General features: G+C 40.3%; 1 protein-coding gene across 1 annotated transcript; it reads left to right on the top strand.

The window, feature by feature from the left end:
- Positions 1 to 1,824: 1,824 nt before the first annotated feature.
- On the top strand, positions 1,825 to 14,083 carry LOC121519566 (oxygen-regulated protein 1). The gene is made up of 4 exons (XM_041802313.1): positions 1,825 to 2,484; positions 6,635 to 6,797; positions 8,466 to 12,334; positions 12,416 to 14,083. Exons 1-4 carry the CDS (start codon positions 1,825 to 1,827, stop codon positions 14,081 to 14,083), a joined length of 6,360 nt encoding a protein of 2,119 aa, XP_041658247.1.
- The last annotated feature ends 1,426 nt before the right edge of the window (positions 14,084 to 15,509 follow it).

Genomic DNA, 15,509 nt, shown 5'->3' with positions numbered 1-15,509 from the left:
ATTTGGGTCGCGGGAGGCTGGAGCCTATCCCAGCTGTCACTGGGCGAGAAACAGGGTACACCCTTGACTGGTCACCAGTGTATCACAGGGCATTTAAATACATGTATTTAACATATTGCATCACAACTTTGTTTGCATAAAAGCAAATGAATTGCATTTAATAATTTATTTACCAAACTGTACAGCTGGAATATGTAATATACACTGACAACACATAGTATAAGAGCCTGTGTCCAGTAAAAACCTAATAGTAGTGGGCCAGTGTTTACAGTGTTTGTCTACCTCTTTCGATGCTGTTTTGCATCTGGGAGCAAAAAAAATCCCACTGAATCATAAAAGGCACAAAACCATAAGGATACTATAGAAAAGAAAATCCCTTTTTGGCTCCTCAAAGTGATTAATTTAACACCTTATAAGAAAGCATGCAGGATCTCAGATGTTTATATGTGCACTGATAGGGATTTTAAAGCAGAACAAGTGTAAAACAACTGCTGTGGAGAATGGGGATGATGTGTTTTGAAGCTATTTTCTGGATAATGGCTGAATCACCTAAAAAGCAAACAAAAACCTACCAAATTTAAATTGGGTCTTGTGTAGGGTGTTTCTAAAAGAAGAAGCCGACCAAAGTTAAGAGTCACGGCTCCTTATACTTGTCAGTGAAGGCATGAGGTAGCTTTATTGTTGCCGTTTTAAGCATTCAGCTGGAGAGGTAGAAAAGGCAACCTTTTTTGTTTTTGTTTTCCAATGTGTACATGGCTCTTGAGGAAAAGTAGACAGCTTTACATTATCGTCGTGGTTGCAATATCTTAGGAAGAGGGTCAGCACCTCCAAGTCTGAGGCCATGGTTCTCTGTCAGAAAACAGTGGATTACTCCCTGGGAGTCTTTGCCCCAAGTGAAGGAGTTCAAGTATCTCAGGGTCTTGTTCACAAGTGAAGGTAGAATGGATTGTGAGATTGACAAGCAGATTGGTGTGACATCAGCAGTATTGCAGACTGGACAGTTGTAGTGAAGAAAGATCTGAGTCCAAAGGCCGATCTTCATTCCAACCTCACTTACAGTCAAGAGCTTTGAGTAATGACCGGAAGAATGAGGTTCAAGCGGCCAGAATGAGATTCCTGAGGAGGGTGGCTAGGCTCAGCCTTAGAGAGAGGGTGAGGCACTTGGACATCTGGAGGGAGCTTGAAGTAGAGTCCCTGCTCCTTCAGAAGGAGCCAGCTGAGGTGGTTCAGGCATCTGATAAGGATGCCTCCCAGTCACCTCCCTGTGGAGGTCTTCCGGGTGCATCAAATAGGGAGGACAGTCTGGGGTAATCCCAGGACTTGCTGGAAGGCTTATATATCTCATCTGGCCTAGAAATGCACCAGAATTGGAAAATGCCACTAGGGGCAGGGATGTTTGGGCTGGCTTCCTTAGCCGGCTGCTGCTGCAACCCGGCCCTAGATAAGCGGAAGAATATGGATGGATGGATGCAATCTTACCAAGGGATGCTAAATTAATGAGCCAAACAAGCCTGACTTGTGAGAAGTAGCTTATTATCAAACTCTAAAGAGCAGTACAGCCCTGATTAATGTGGGATATGGATTGTTTTCTGATTTAAATCATAAAGAGGAAATTAACATCAAAAGTAAGACTTTGTGACAACCACCCACATAGAAATAAAGCTTAAAACAGAGAGGTAGAATCACATGGAAGTCATGTTTCCAGCCATATTATAAAAAAGTCAAGTATCTGGACCATGTAGAAGATTTGAGATTGCAAGACAACTAATCATTCTAATAAGCTTTTCCCCTATGCCTTCTCTTTTACAGATATTTCAAGTCAACATGAGCAACACACCGGTCCAGGAGCCGTCTGCTCAGGCACTGTCATCTGGCAGTGGGCAGACGTTACCCTCCCGACCCTTCCAGCCAATCTCAGATCCATCCGCCTCTAAAAGAGTATGTTTCTACAAAAGTGGCGACTACACATTCAGTGGGCATCGCATGGTCATCAATGCCCGCACCTTTAAGACATTTGATGCTCTATTGGATGCTTTGTCCAAGAAAGTGCCTCTGCCATTTGGAGTTAGGACCATCACCACCCCTCGTGGCACTCACCTTGTTAAAGCTTTAGATGACTTACATGATGGTGGATCTTATGTTTGTTCTGATCAGAGACGAGTGAAGCCATTGAACTTAGAAGAAGTGAACCGGCGGCAGGTACCTTGGAACACCACGAGATCCTTCAGCGCAGGGAGGCGAAAGCTTCAAAGACTCCAGTTTGGTAGAAGGAATGAAGTCACCAACAGGTCATCGAAGGCCACTGAGAGGGTGGCAATACGGACTCCGAAGAGGCTTGAGGTCATTAAAAATAGGGACCCTAATGTTAAACGCATCATAGTCCTGCAGAGGAGAACAGCACCAACATTTGATGCTTTACTGGATTACCTGTCCCAGATCCTGCAGTTTCCTGTGCTGAAACTCTTCTCTATAGATGGCAGAAGGGTGAGTTTCTGGTAAAATCAAAATAAAAAATGACTGTGCATTTATTCTTATGAACGGTAACTTTGAAAAACAATTCACGCAGCTTCTTGGTTTTGCTTAGTCTGTTTGGAATTAATGTTTTATTGGTCAATATATGCCAAATATTTAAATGGTAAAAAATATCAAAATGAGCTTTCTTACTGAGAAAGTTGAGATGATGGCTTAGCAAAAAAACAAGAAGCTAATTAGCTATGATCATCATTAAAAATGTAAAGAATGTAAACTATACTCATGGGTAACGACATCTGTAAACTGACAAATTTTTTATTTGTTGTACATTTTATTCAAACTCAAAAACTATGCACTGATACAAAGGTTAACATCAGTATTGGCTTATATCAGCCTTGTCGACAAATGTCAGCAAATAATACATAATAGAGCATCAGTGGAGTTTTTATCTTTTGTTGCCAATCAACCCAGTGCTGATATCTGGTACAATTATCTACTGAATTTAATGGGATATTTTTTCTTACAGATCAGAAATCATCTCTTGGACAAATTCTAATCCGTTTTCCTGGTCAAACATGAGGGAAAATGTCTGCATAGTGCAGGAGTGTCCAAACTATGGCCCAAGGGGCAAATGTGCCCCGTGGTCCACTTTTGATTGGCCTGCAGCAAATTTTAAATATAAGATGAAATATTGCCCATATTAGAACATGAAGCTTTTGCTTGACTGTATTGTACTTCGTTTCAGCTCAAAGCAGTGCTACCATGCTGATTCTGTAAACAAACATTTTGACAAGACGAATTTATTGATGTTTTTTTACTGTAGTCATTTGTGACTACAGTAAGACAACACTGTAAATGGTAAACCATATTGGCAACCAGAGTAACAATGTTATATTGATTTATAATGCCTTACTCCACTAAATAGCAGCTCCAATAGTGTTCCAGGTGCATAGCTAGTGGTAGCCAGGGTCAACCTGGGCCGCCTGAAATCTGACTGGCCTTCCCAAAATCCTTTGCCTTGTCAACCACTAACTAGCCTCGTGAGCACACTCAATCACTAAGAATACCCTAATCTACATTAAACTGGTTTATACCTTTAATATCCTCATTTCCTGAAGTATATGAGTCACGTCAGAATCTCCATGCAGCCACAGTGATGTAGATAAGTCCACCACTGCTCCTAAATATCTTATTTCACTTTTTAAAAAATCACAGACAGCTCAGTGGACAAGTCATCTGCATCTTGTGGTATCAAACATTTGCCTTTAAAATTTCCCTTTTTTCCATTTCAATCCCTAACAAGTTCCTTTTTCCATGGTAAAGTTAATGTTGTTATCTGCATATATAAGCAGGTCTCTATCCAAAATTGAACTCCTTTGTTTAAGACAGCAAAACAGTTTTAAATCCAAAAAATGGTCATTTTAAATGCAATGAAAAGGGTGCGACTGGCTACAATTTAAAACAGAAATCGCAAGATAAATTACAATTAAAAAAAAACAATCTTTTGACAGTGCTAAATATAAGACATGTTCTGTGCTGTCTTCTTTTAGCTATTTGTCCTTGTTTTTTAAAGCTTTATACAAAGCTAGGCTAGGTAGCTGCCGGTTCCAGCACTATACTGAATGGATAGTTGCTTCAATTTTTTGTCTCAATCAGCACAAATTGACATTTGTAAAAGATTAATGTCCTAGAAGTTACAGTGAAACAGATGTCACAGTGTCCTACACTTGATCTGAGTAAAACACAATAAGTGAATCAAATCCTTAGCATCTAATTCAATCACTCATAGTGGCAGTGGTTTGATGAGAAGCATTTACATTCACCTGAATTACCATACCCAGATTGTACCTGGAGGAAATGGATAAATGCATTCTGAACGACACTCTTTGGAAATTAGGGTTGCACAAGTAATCGAAACTTCCATTAAATTGCAACATGGCCTGTTGCAATTTTCAAATCTCAGAAAGTGCAATATTTCTTTAACTTGAAATGTTCCTCAAAATACTAGTTTAAAATGTTTTTTGCAGAGATGCAACGCCTGCACATCATGCAATCATTCAAGTGTCTTTTTTTATTTTTTTCGAAAAGTTTACAGAAATCCTGCTTTTCCTGTTAATGTATGCTTTAAGTAATCTTAATGACAATTACATAAAAATATCTCCCTTCAATACAAAGATTCATACTAAATTTGCAGGATGAGGCAAAATAATCACAATTAAATATTTTTTTTCCCAAATTTTTAGCCCTAGTTTAATCCATCTGATGTTCTGTTGATTATTAAAGAATGATTTATTGCTTGTGTTTGTGAAAAATACATGAGATGAGGAATTAAAAAAATAATTGCATATTTAATTGCAATCACAATGATGAGGATAAAATTGCAATGCGATTATTTCCCCAAATCGTTCAGCACTGTTGGAAATGGAGGTTTTGATATCTGGACTACAAAGGCTCAATACTTGCAGGACTGCTATGCAGGATTCCCACCCTTTTCTATAAATAATTCCCCAGGACATTTTTGTGGCAATTTGCTGGTATGACAGGAATGCATCTAGCCAATACATTATACTCCTTCCTCTGGAAGTCTATGGCTATAACCATGAATTCTTACATGCTTATAAATGCTGATAAATTGATCATGAAGTAATTCAAATACACCTGCAGAAAAAAATAATTTAGGGATGCACAATATCATTGGCATGATATCAGTATTGGAGATATTGGCTTAAAAAGTTAAACACTGGTATCTGCAGATGCCAGTCTGAAATAAAAGGTTTCTTTAATGCCTTGGTTTCTGTATTCTACATTATATTTAACTGTTCTTACTTTTTGAGCCTTTTCAGCTCAAACACTTTGACAAACAGTTTAATATTTGTCCTTTCACATGTCAGTGTCATCTATTTTGAGGAGCTCTGATATGGAATTAGGAGAATGTTTTTTTCATGAATTTTTTCACTTTTTCAATTATTTTCCACGCCTGGAAAATTGGTCCAGTTTTCCAGGATGTGTGGGAATCCTCATAGTGCCGTTCGAATGGGAACAGAGAGTCAGCAAAACCCAAAGAATATTGAAAAACTAAACAAATGTTTATGGAAAAAAATAATCAAACTGGATAGAAAAATCAAAAATGTTGAAATGCTGTTTTGATTTCACTGTAGCTTTAAGCGTTCCCTACTAAGAGTTGTTTTTCTGACCTTTCACTGGGCACCATGCCGTGAGAATTCACGCGCCTCTGCAGTCGTCCCTGAATTAACTTTCTATCCAGGGATACTTAAGCGAAGATATGTCTGGGTCACCCAAGGTCACGCAAAGAGGATAGTCCTCTCATGCTGAGGATACCTGCTGGCCAATCATTGGCTTAATATTTGAGTTTGGCAGTTTATACTTGATCTTGAAAACAGCACAGGACACAAACAAATGGATCACCAATTCCTGAGCTTTGTACTGAATCAAAGATGCAATAGAATGTTGTGTATCCATATATAATCCCAATCTGAGCCCTTGAGGTTTGTTTATGTTGGCCTAAAAGTTGAGTTTGAATATCCTAGAGAAGGAAAATTAATCTCATCTGACATGTGCTTTAATGAGTTTTCACTGCCGTTGAATGTGGAAGTTTGGGGTATGGAGCCAAACTTGCTCATTTTCACTGTTACTTGTTAAACAATTACTAGAAATCAAAGCTTTTACACTGTTACTTTAAGTATTCTAAGCACCATCAACTGCAGTGCTTAAAACAAACAATTTCAAGTTTGAGGATGAACAAATTAGCAAATTTCAGTCCTTAAAACACAATTTGAAATGCAAGGAATGAGAATGAATAAGAAAAATACTTAAGCTGATGTAGGTCTGTTGATCCAGCCTAAAACTCCCCTAACTCAATTGTCAGAATGTCCAATATTTACTGCTGTCAAAGGCAACCAAAATATTGGTTGTAAATATCAGCAGAAATTTTCATATCTGCCAATACATAAAAAACATTCAAACTGAAGCTATTATCTACCGATAACAATATCATGCTGATAATACTGTGCTTCCCTACCAACAGGTATCAAGTTTACTCTCAATTCTGAGAACTGAATTTCCCTTTTGAGTTTACATTTATCTAGCTGTTAAATACGAAAAGTGGATTAAGTACTGAAAGGTGTTTTTGCTTTTTTTTCAGGTTGATGGTCTTGCAGCATTAATCCTTTGCTCTGGAGTTGTTGTGGCAGCAGGGAATGAGCCATTCAGATTAGCAAACTACAATTTTCACAAAGTAAGCCAGGCAGGCCAAGCGATGTACGTGGACGCAGTGGAACCATCCATGCTGCAGCAGCCCAGAGCATGTAAGTGTTCATTCTGTGTAGACTGGTTGTGGGCTACTCTGAAGTGCCAATGTAGATTTAATCTAAGTCTTCATACATGAAATCAAATACGTATAATCCTTCAAGGAAATTTACTTGCCTTATTTTTCATTGTTGATTTTTGTGGTTGCTGTGACAGTTCACCCAAGTTGCAGAAAAAATGTAGACATAAGCTTTTAACTTAGGCAATGTTTGCATGACAATGATATCATCCTGTAAATGGTCACCTTTTGTTGTATTTTGGCTGTTGGTGAACAGCACAACAGCATTTTGGGTGTCCGAAAATGGAACATTTTGAAAATGGGTTCAAGAATGCAAACTTTTGATACCACACCATTTTCGCTGTTAAGTAAACAAGCAATATGAAGTTCCCTCTGAGAAAACTTAACACATTCACATTACAGTTAACCTGACATGGTAGACTGACAGTATCACATTTCAATGGCATGGAATATATTTCATATCCATCTTGGCAATATCCCATACATGGTATTTGGGAAGGGCAGAATCTTTTGGGGGGCAGGAAAAAACCTTGGGGCGACTGAACAAATGTTGTGTCTGTCACATTTATTACAGATAAACTATAGCAACTAAACATATGATACAGTAGGTATGCGCCAGCCTGCCTGGGAATAAAGTGTAAGCCAAGCCATGAGGTCAAAGGAACTGCCTGCAGAGCTCAAAGACAGCACTGTTGCAAGGTACAGATCTGGGGAAGGCTACAAAAATATTCTTCTGCACTAACGGTTACCCACAGTGGCCTTCATATTTCTCAGAGGAAGTTGCAGTACCAGGAGCCTTCCAAGAACCGGTTGCCTGGCCAAACTGAACAATTCGGGGAAAAAGGCCTTAGATCCTGTTTTGCAGATGGGCTTTCATGTGTTTTGTACTGAGGAGATGCTTCCATCTTGCAACTCTGCCTTAAACCAAGATCTTTGGAGGGCTACAGTGGTGGTTTTCCTTCTGGAACTTTGTCCCATCTCTACACTGGATCTCTGGAGCTCAGTCAGTGTGACCATCGGGGTCTTGATCACCTTTCTGACTAAGGCCTTTCTCACCCACCTAGCAACCAGCTCTTGGATGAGTCCTGGTTCTGCAACTTCCTCTGTTTGAAAATTATGGAGGCCACTGTGCTTTGGGGAACAGTCAGTGCAGCAGATATTTTTTGTAGCCTTTCCCAGATCTGTGCCTTGTACCAATCCTGTCTATGAGCTCTGTAGGTGTTCCTTTGATCTCATGACTTGGTTTTTGCTCTGGTATGCATTTTCAGCTGTGAAGCCTTCTAAAGACAAAAAAATCAGCCTGTCCTAGCCTGAACAAATCGTACAAAAATACAAATTATAGCATTCTCCTGCAACAAATTATGCATCTTTGTTTTATTCATGCAAATGCATAAGTGAAACAACCTATCTGGTTGAAGCATTAGGTTACTTTTCTAGCCTATATTCAAAGTTCAGCTGATCAGCTGTTAATGTAGCTTGTTTTAAACAATACAATGTGAAAATGGTTTAAATCACAACATCAAACTCTCAGCTTTTATCACTATTTCTTTTGCTATTCCAACCAAACCAGTGTAGACCAAACAAATTTGTAGAGTCATTAATTTTCTTTTTTTCTCTCTCTTTCATTTTCATTCCCTTCATCAAACAGTGAACAACAAATCTTTTTCGAGTGGAAGGGGCTCAAGGAACTTCTCCTTATCATCTGAGAGATACATTGTCAACCAAATAAACAAGTCTCGCTATGGGAGCACTAATGGCCACTTTCATCGAAGCAACAGATCATTCGAAACAGAAGCCAATCATCGCCGCACATCCTTTGAGACAAGTGAAACTGGGAGGTTGAACAATGAGCACGCTTCTATCATACCTCAGGATGATGATATTGAAAAGTCTTTCCGTATAAACCAAGATGGCAGCATGACGGTGGAGATGAAGGTCCGTCTGACCATCAAAGAGGAGGAGATGCTTCATTGGACTACCACACTCAGCCGCACCTGCCTTAGCAAGAGGACAGTTTGTGCCTCGATTTCTGATTCGGGAAAAAGCTCAACTGACTCAAACAATGCCATTGCCAAACACTCCTCCAGCGCCAGTGGAGATGAACTAAAAGAGGGGAACCATCCTACAGTGGATGGAAAAGGTGTCAAGTTTAACGATGAACCAGTGATTGGTAGATCTAGATCAGGTTTTAAACGCAGTCCTACACCAGGTGCTCAACAGGTTAAGAGGGCATCAGTTGAGAGTATAAAAATGGTGACAGAGTCAGGGGTGAAAGAGAGCACCCTGGGACATTATTCTTACATGAATAGGACAGCTGGTGGTGAGACTACTGAAGGATACCGTGTTGTCAGACACAGCAGCAGCAGCAACAGGCCGATCCCTAAGCCTCGGAAAACACCATCAGCAGGGGCGATGAATAAAGGATCACATTCATCCATAAGGTCGTCAGGAGTAGCTGAGGTTCTTCAAATACAAAATGATGGGATGGAAGTTACTGAGACTGTGATGCATATTTATGAGAGTCAAGGCAGCTATGACAACTATTTGGCAAATGAGGAATACAGTGCAGATGGTGGACCTTCATATTCTTCCACACCTGCCATGGAAAGCAAAGCATCCCTTGACTCTGCGCCTCCTTCATCCAGCAATGACTGTGATATAGATTTTAGCGGTCAGCAACCAACTACAGACTCACAACAAAGACAAAAGGAAGAGATGTTATCATTGTCATCAGAGCCAATTAGCCAAACACAAGAGTTGACAAATCATACATTAGCTGTGACCAAGCGTGAAGCCCGAACCAAAGCAAAAGTCAAAACCCCTACAAGAGAGAAGAAGAAAACGACTATAAAATCTGCTGGGAATCCGCAGAGTTTAACATCATCAAGCAGTTTAGAGAAAAAACAAAAGGATAGCAGATTAAGCCACTCAAAAAATGGAGGCCGATCATCTACGGAAAAGCTTAGCAGCAGTGCAAGTTTAACAAAAAAGAGTTTAAGCTCATCAGAAAGTGCTAAAAGTGTTCAAAAGAGAAATGGAGCAGTGAAACCTCAAATTAAAAAGGCAATTACAGATGCACACATTCCTAGGAAGGAGAAAGCCTTATTAGTCAATTCTATAAATGTGAGAAGGAGCCAATCTCTAAGACAAAACTTGGATAAAACAGCTGCCAAAGATAATGGTCATAATGTGAATACTCCAACTGCAAGGCCACAATTGAAGAAGAACATATCAGACATTTTACAACCCAAAAAATCCCTTTTGCCTGCCAGAAAGGCAATGGCCAGACCTAAATCCATGAGTGACCACAAATTATCAACACCTAATAAGCCTTTAGAGCTGAGTGAGAGTTTGTCAACACCTTCTTTCAAACCTTCACTCTCTGAAATTCATCAATATGTGGAGAACTGGTTGGAGAAAGTCAGTCCGGACCCAGTGCCATACACTGAAGAGTCCACCACTGATGAATCAAAGACTAAGGTTGTGTTTCAGATAGGTGCAGATTCTGAATCAGATGAAAAGACTGAAGGTCAGACTACTCAAGATGAGATGAGTTGTCCAGCTCCAGGTGATGTCAAAAAATCAGCCTCTTGTCTAACTGTACCTCAGTATCATGCAGATCCAACTCTCCTGTACAACGAACAGTATGTGAAAGGTTTATGTGTTTCAATGCCGAGTGTCAGAGTTGATCCTACACAAAAGGAAAACGTAATAAGGCCGCACAAATCTGTAGAGGCTATAAGTCCAGCAGCAGATACTGAATCATCGTCGAACTTTTTAAGCCCCCAGGCAAAGATAAAACCTGTCCTGAGGCAGATTTATTCATCCATTCAGAACATCAGAGGAGCATCTGAGACCAACACAACATCCAATCTTGAGAAAACCGCCAGCCTTCCAGATTTCCCAACACAAGTGGCTTCTGTGTTTGGCTCCTCATGTAAAGCATTCCTGTCATTCTTATCAGTGATGACTTTGCGAGATAACACAAGAGGATCTGATCAGGGGGTCCCTGACCAGTCAAGAAGTGACTCAGAGGCCATGCTAATGATGCAGTCACTTCAGAAAATATCTGCCATCGAGGATGCAGAAGAGCAGAGGGCAAGTTTGACGGATCTGCAGAGCAGAGCATCCTCTCAGCTCAGAGCACGATGGAAGGATTTTCAGATTCTGAGAGAAAGGCTTGAAAGTGAGCCGCTGTCTCCCAGAGTTTCAGAAACAGAATTTGCTCTGGATGTTGTCTCCGAAGGCGGTGACGTATTTGATGATCATTTAGGCATTGATGAGCTGATGGAGCAAATGAATATGCCGGCAGACTTAAGGGCTGAGATTTCTTCAACAATACAACAGTCTAGATTTTTTTACCCTGTAGAGGAGAGCACTTTTGTAGAAACTGAAAAACACCAGTCTGACTCGGAGGAAGAGGTAGAAAAATTTGTCGAGGAAGGAAATGATGAAACAGAACAATCACCAGAGCCTGAAGGTGCCATCATGATGAATGAGCCAGAGAAAGAACTTCTTGAAGGGAAGAAACCAGGCAATAATGTAAAAGATCCAGGTGTTTCACAAACAGAAAGAGATGACTGTGTGAAAGAAAGTGATGAGGAGCAAGTGGATGAGGAAAATGACAGAGAGAAGGTTAATGACAGAGAAGATGAAGGTACGAAAGAGAGGGGTGAAGACAGTGAAGCTGGAAAAAGTGAAAGTGAAGAAGAGGTAGAGGAAAAACCGGATGGGAAGAGGAAGGATGATGGGGAAGCAGAGGAGGGCAGTGAGGAAGAGGAGGAATCAATTATAAAGTCAGAGGAAGAGTCAGAGAATGACATGACAGAGGATGAGGAGGAAGAGGGGGGTTTAGTAGGAATAGAGACAGAAGTGATTGAGGCTACAGATGAAGGATCAGTAGATGACCAAGAATCAGATGTTGAGGAGACAGATGACAGAGAGGGTGATGAGGAGACGGAGGATGATGAAACAGTGAAGAGTGAAGGAGACGAGACTGAAAAGGAGGAAATAGAGAGCATAGAGGTGGATGGGGAGACGGAGAGGGAGGAAAATGAAGAAGAAGTTGAGGAAGAGGAAGAAAAAGAAGACAATGAGGCTGAGGAGACAGAAGAAGAAGCAAAGGGGGAGGTTGGAGCTGATCTGGAGTCAGAAGAGGACGATAACGATAACGAGCAGGAAGAAGTTGATGAGGAGAAAGAAGAGGTGGAAAATGAGGAGGAAGAGGTTGATGAGGAAACAGAGGTGGAAGAAACCGTGGAGGAGGTAAAAAGGGAGGATGAGGTGAATGAGGAGTCAGATGAGGAAGATGAAGAGAGGATGGAAGTGTTAAGGGAGACAGAGGAGGAAGAAAATGTGGGGGAAGATGATGGGGCAAAAGAGGAGGAGGTAAAAAAGGAGGATGAGGTCAATGAGGAGACAGAGGAGGAAGATAAAGAGAGTTTGGAGGTGTTAAGGGAAACACAGAATGGAGAAAATCAGGAGGAAGAAGCTGAAGAGATGGGTGAGCAAGTGGAAGTAGAAAGTGTTAAAGAAGGGGAGAAAGAAGAGGAGGATAGTTTTAATGAGGAGGAAGAGGCAACAAAGGACACTATCAAGGAGGTGGATTTGGAAGAGGCAGAAGAAGACATTGTTGAGGATGTTATGGAAGAAAAGGAGGAGGTAGAGGATGTAATAGAGGTGGTAAGTGAGGAAATCAGTGAGAGGGAAGATGAAGAGGAGGTAGAAGAGGGAGGAGAAACTTTTAGAAACATACAAGAGGAAGATAAGTACGATGAATGTGAAGAGAGCTCAAAAAATCTGCAGAAAACAGAAGATAGCTTTGAGGAAGAATCTGTTTTAGAAGAAGTTGTAAAGGGCACTGAGACAGAAGAAGAAAAGCAGGACTCAGAGTTTGACGTAGAAGAGGAAAATGCAAGTGATGATGCTGGGGATAAAAGTGCACCAACGGAGGCTTCATATGTGGAGCAGCAGAGCAGCTTTGAGGAGGATGCAAATGTAGAAACAAAGATAGCAGTACGCAACTCTGAATCACTAAGTGTTCATTCCTCTGAGGTTCAGTGTGCAGACGATAAGGGTGATGGGACTGACACAGTCAATGAATTTGAAACTGATGGAGAGGAGCAAAGTGACAGTTTACCACATCCCGTTGAAATATCTCAGGAATTACTTGACTTTGTAAACTCTGCCCTGCAGAATGCTTCACTTGTATTCACATATGATGCCCATGGAAAAATCAGAATAGAGCCAGATAATTCCCGAGTGGTGAAAACAAATAGGAGTTTGAATTCAAGGCGTAAAAAGGATAGCTCATATGGTGGGAAGTGTCTTCCGAGCCCAAGCTGCTCAGAGTTGTCTGATTACAGGCCGGAAACATCAGAGAGTGGTGGATACCAAACTCAAGAGTCTGTAGATATTATTTCCGAGAGTGGAGAAGAGGGTTCACAGAGACAGTTTCCAATCTGCAAACGTCAGAGTAATATTTCTAAATGCAAATTGTCAGTCAAAAATAATTCAAGAGAACTGCAAAATTCCAAAATTAAAACGGGAGGGAGTTTCTCCTCTTTTGACTCAGGTACTAAAGCCTCAAAGGAGGATTTGTCTTATTTCAGTGCTGGAAGCTCACAAAAGGCCGACTTAGAAGCTGCCACAGAGGCCAAACGGGGCATGTCAGTCCCCTCGGAAAAAGACTCAAAGGATGGGGTTTTGATCGACCAAGGTAGATGGCTGCTCAAGGAGAATCACCTCATTCGAGCTTCTCCTCCTGTCTCTATGGGAATGTACAACAATTTGGACAGCTCATCCTCAGAATCAAGTCACTCCAGATCAAGTGCAGATTCCCCACCTGATTATAAAACCCAGCAAAACCTTCTTGCAGCATTATCCTCTTCAGAACTTGAGGAGTTGGCGAAGCCCAAAACCCCCAAGTGCACCTACTATAACATGCCTCATGGAAGCGACTCCGACCCCTTTTTGGATGATTCCAGTTACAAAAGTGGAAAAGGTGCTAACATTGTCAAAGGGAGAAGCATCCGCGTTGGACCCGCTGTCAATACCTCCCACACTTGGGCAAATAAAAATGGCAGTCTGTCTTCGTTTGCATCAGTTGAGTTTAACATACCAGACAGAAGAGTGCATCCTGAAGGAGAGGCCTCATCTGTGACAATGGCAAGAAGGACATCTGGTGGAAGAGGAAGGGCTTTGCAGGCACAAGACTCCATTGAAACAATGCATTTAAGATGTGGCCGGTATTGCCCCATACTGTAGAAGCAGGACATTCTGCCTCACTGAAAAATTCCTTTACATAAGGGCCACGTGAGGTGACTATTTTGCAGATATATTTGCTTTGTGCTGGGTCAAATAGTCATGAGCATTTCTTGCTATTTGACCAAACTGTCAGACAAGAACAGCAATTGATAAGAGTTGTGCCTCTCATTTATGTTTTACTGTAGATATGTATAAATGTATATTTTACTGTATATTTTTATTCTCCTGGTTGTACATATCTGTATCATGTATGACTAGTGACAGAAGTCCTAATTTTTTCATTAAATAAAATGCAGTACATTAGAGAAATGATTGTTTTGCAGTTTCTCTTCAAGATTACTATAGGGGAACTAAAATAAGCTTCAGAATAAATGTTATTTTGACTGTCAGAATTTCTATTGTTGAATAAAACATGTTTCACTTTTAACTGTGTTTGCTGTTACCTTGCTTTTAAAGTGAAAGGATCTTGGCCTTTAAAGTTTTCATTAAGTCAAAATAGATAGATTTGGTGTTGCTTTATAATATCTAGGCTGAATGATTTGGGAAAGTAATCAGATTGTGATGATGTGCCTTGGGGCAAGTCTAGAAGTTAGTACAACCATACAATATTAGTATCACCACACAACAACTTAAGTTACTGTAAAAGGCTATTTTTCACGTATATGGTTGGCCTTCAGATTTTTTGCTTGATCTCAGGTATGCCACAGGCAAATAAAAGTTGAAGATCAATGTTTTATAAACATTTAGGTTTAAAGAATTATAACACCTGTGATGTGAAAATTCCACAAGGCCATAAGGCGATCAATTACTCAATTAATTGTCCAGCCTTAATAATATCCCATTCACATACTGCCTACCATGCACCATAAACTAGCTAAACAAACACAAAAAGTCTTACTTGTCGATACTGTATCATATATAAATCTCTGGTTTGTTTTGTCAAACAACGTGTTACACCAAAGTATATCATCTAAATGTAATTTTCCTCAGCAGGCAGCTGTTCATTTATTCTTTTCTTTTTTTGAGAAAACTGAGCTGTAGGCTAGACTCCCTCGGTAGCAGGTAGACAAAGCATTGCTTCGCTAAGTTAAATAATATTTCACTTACATAAAATTATGTCAGGTGATTTGATATTTTTCACTTACCATAGACAACGTTAGCTTTCTTTTTACCATAGACATAGTATACGTAGATGCCTAATTAGCTGTGTTTGCCTGCTGCCGCGGTACGTCAACGTGTCCGCCATATTGCCAGAGGCAAGACCGCCTCACAAGCATATACAAGTATAAGAGGGAACTTAAGATTTTCTGAATAAAAAGCACTCATGTGGGACCATGAATGTGTGATAAATGCAGTTTAAATAAACAATTGCACGTATTACTGACATTAATCATATGATTTGTGCATTAATGCAGAAGATGTTACA

Source organism: Cheilinus undulatus, linkage group 13 (assembly GCF_018320785.1).
Source record: "Cheilinus undulatus linkage group 13, ASM1832078v1, whole genome shotgun sequence".
Classification (NCBI taxonomy): Eukaryota; Metazoa; Chordata; class Actinopteri; order Labriformes; family Labridae; genus Cheilinus; species Cheilinus undulatus.
This window is presented reverse-complemented; position numbering and strand designations above follow the sequence as displayed.

Coding starts and splice junctions, on each gene's coding strand:
- LOC121519566 (XM_041802313.1), top strand. CDS start 1,825: ATGAGCAACACACCGGTCCAGGAGCCGTCTGCTCAGGCACTGTCATCT. Junction 6,798..8,465: donor GCTGCAGCAGCCCAGAGCAT/GTAAGTGTTCAT, acceptor TTCATCAAACAG/TGAACAACAAATCTTTTTCG. Junction 12,335..12,415: donor AGATGGGTGAGCAAGTGGAA/GTAGAAAGTGTT, acceptor GACACTATCAAG/GAGGTGGATTTGGAAGAGGC.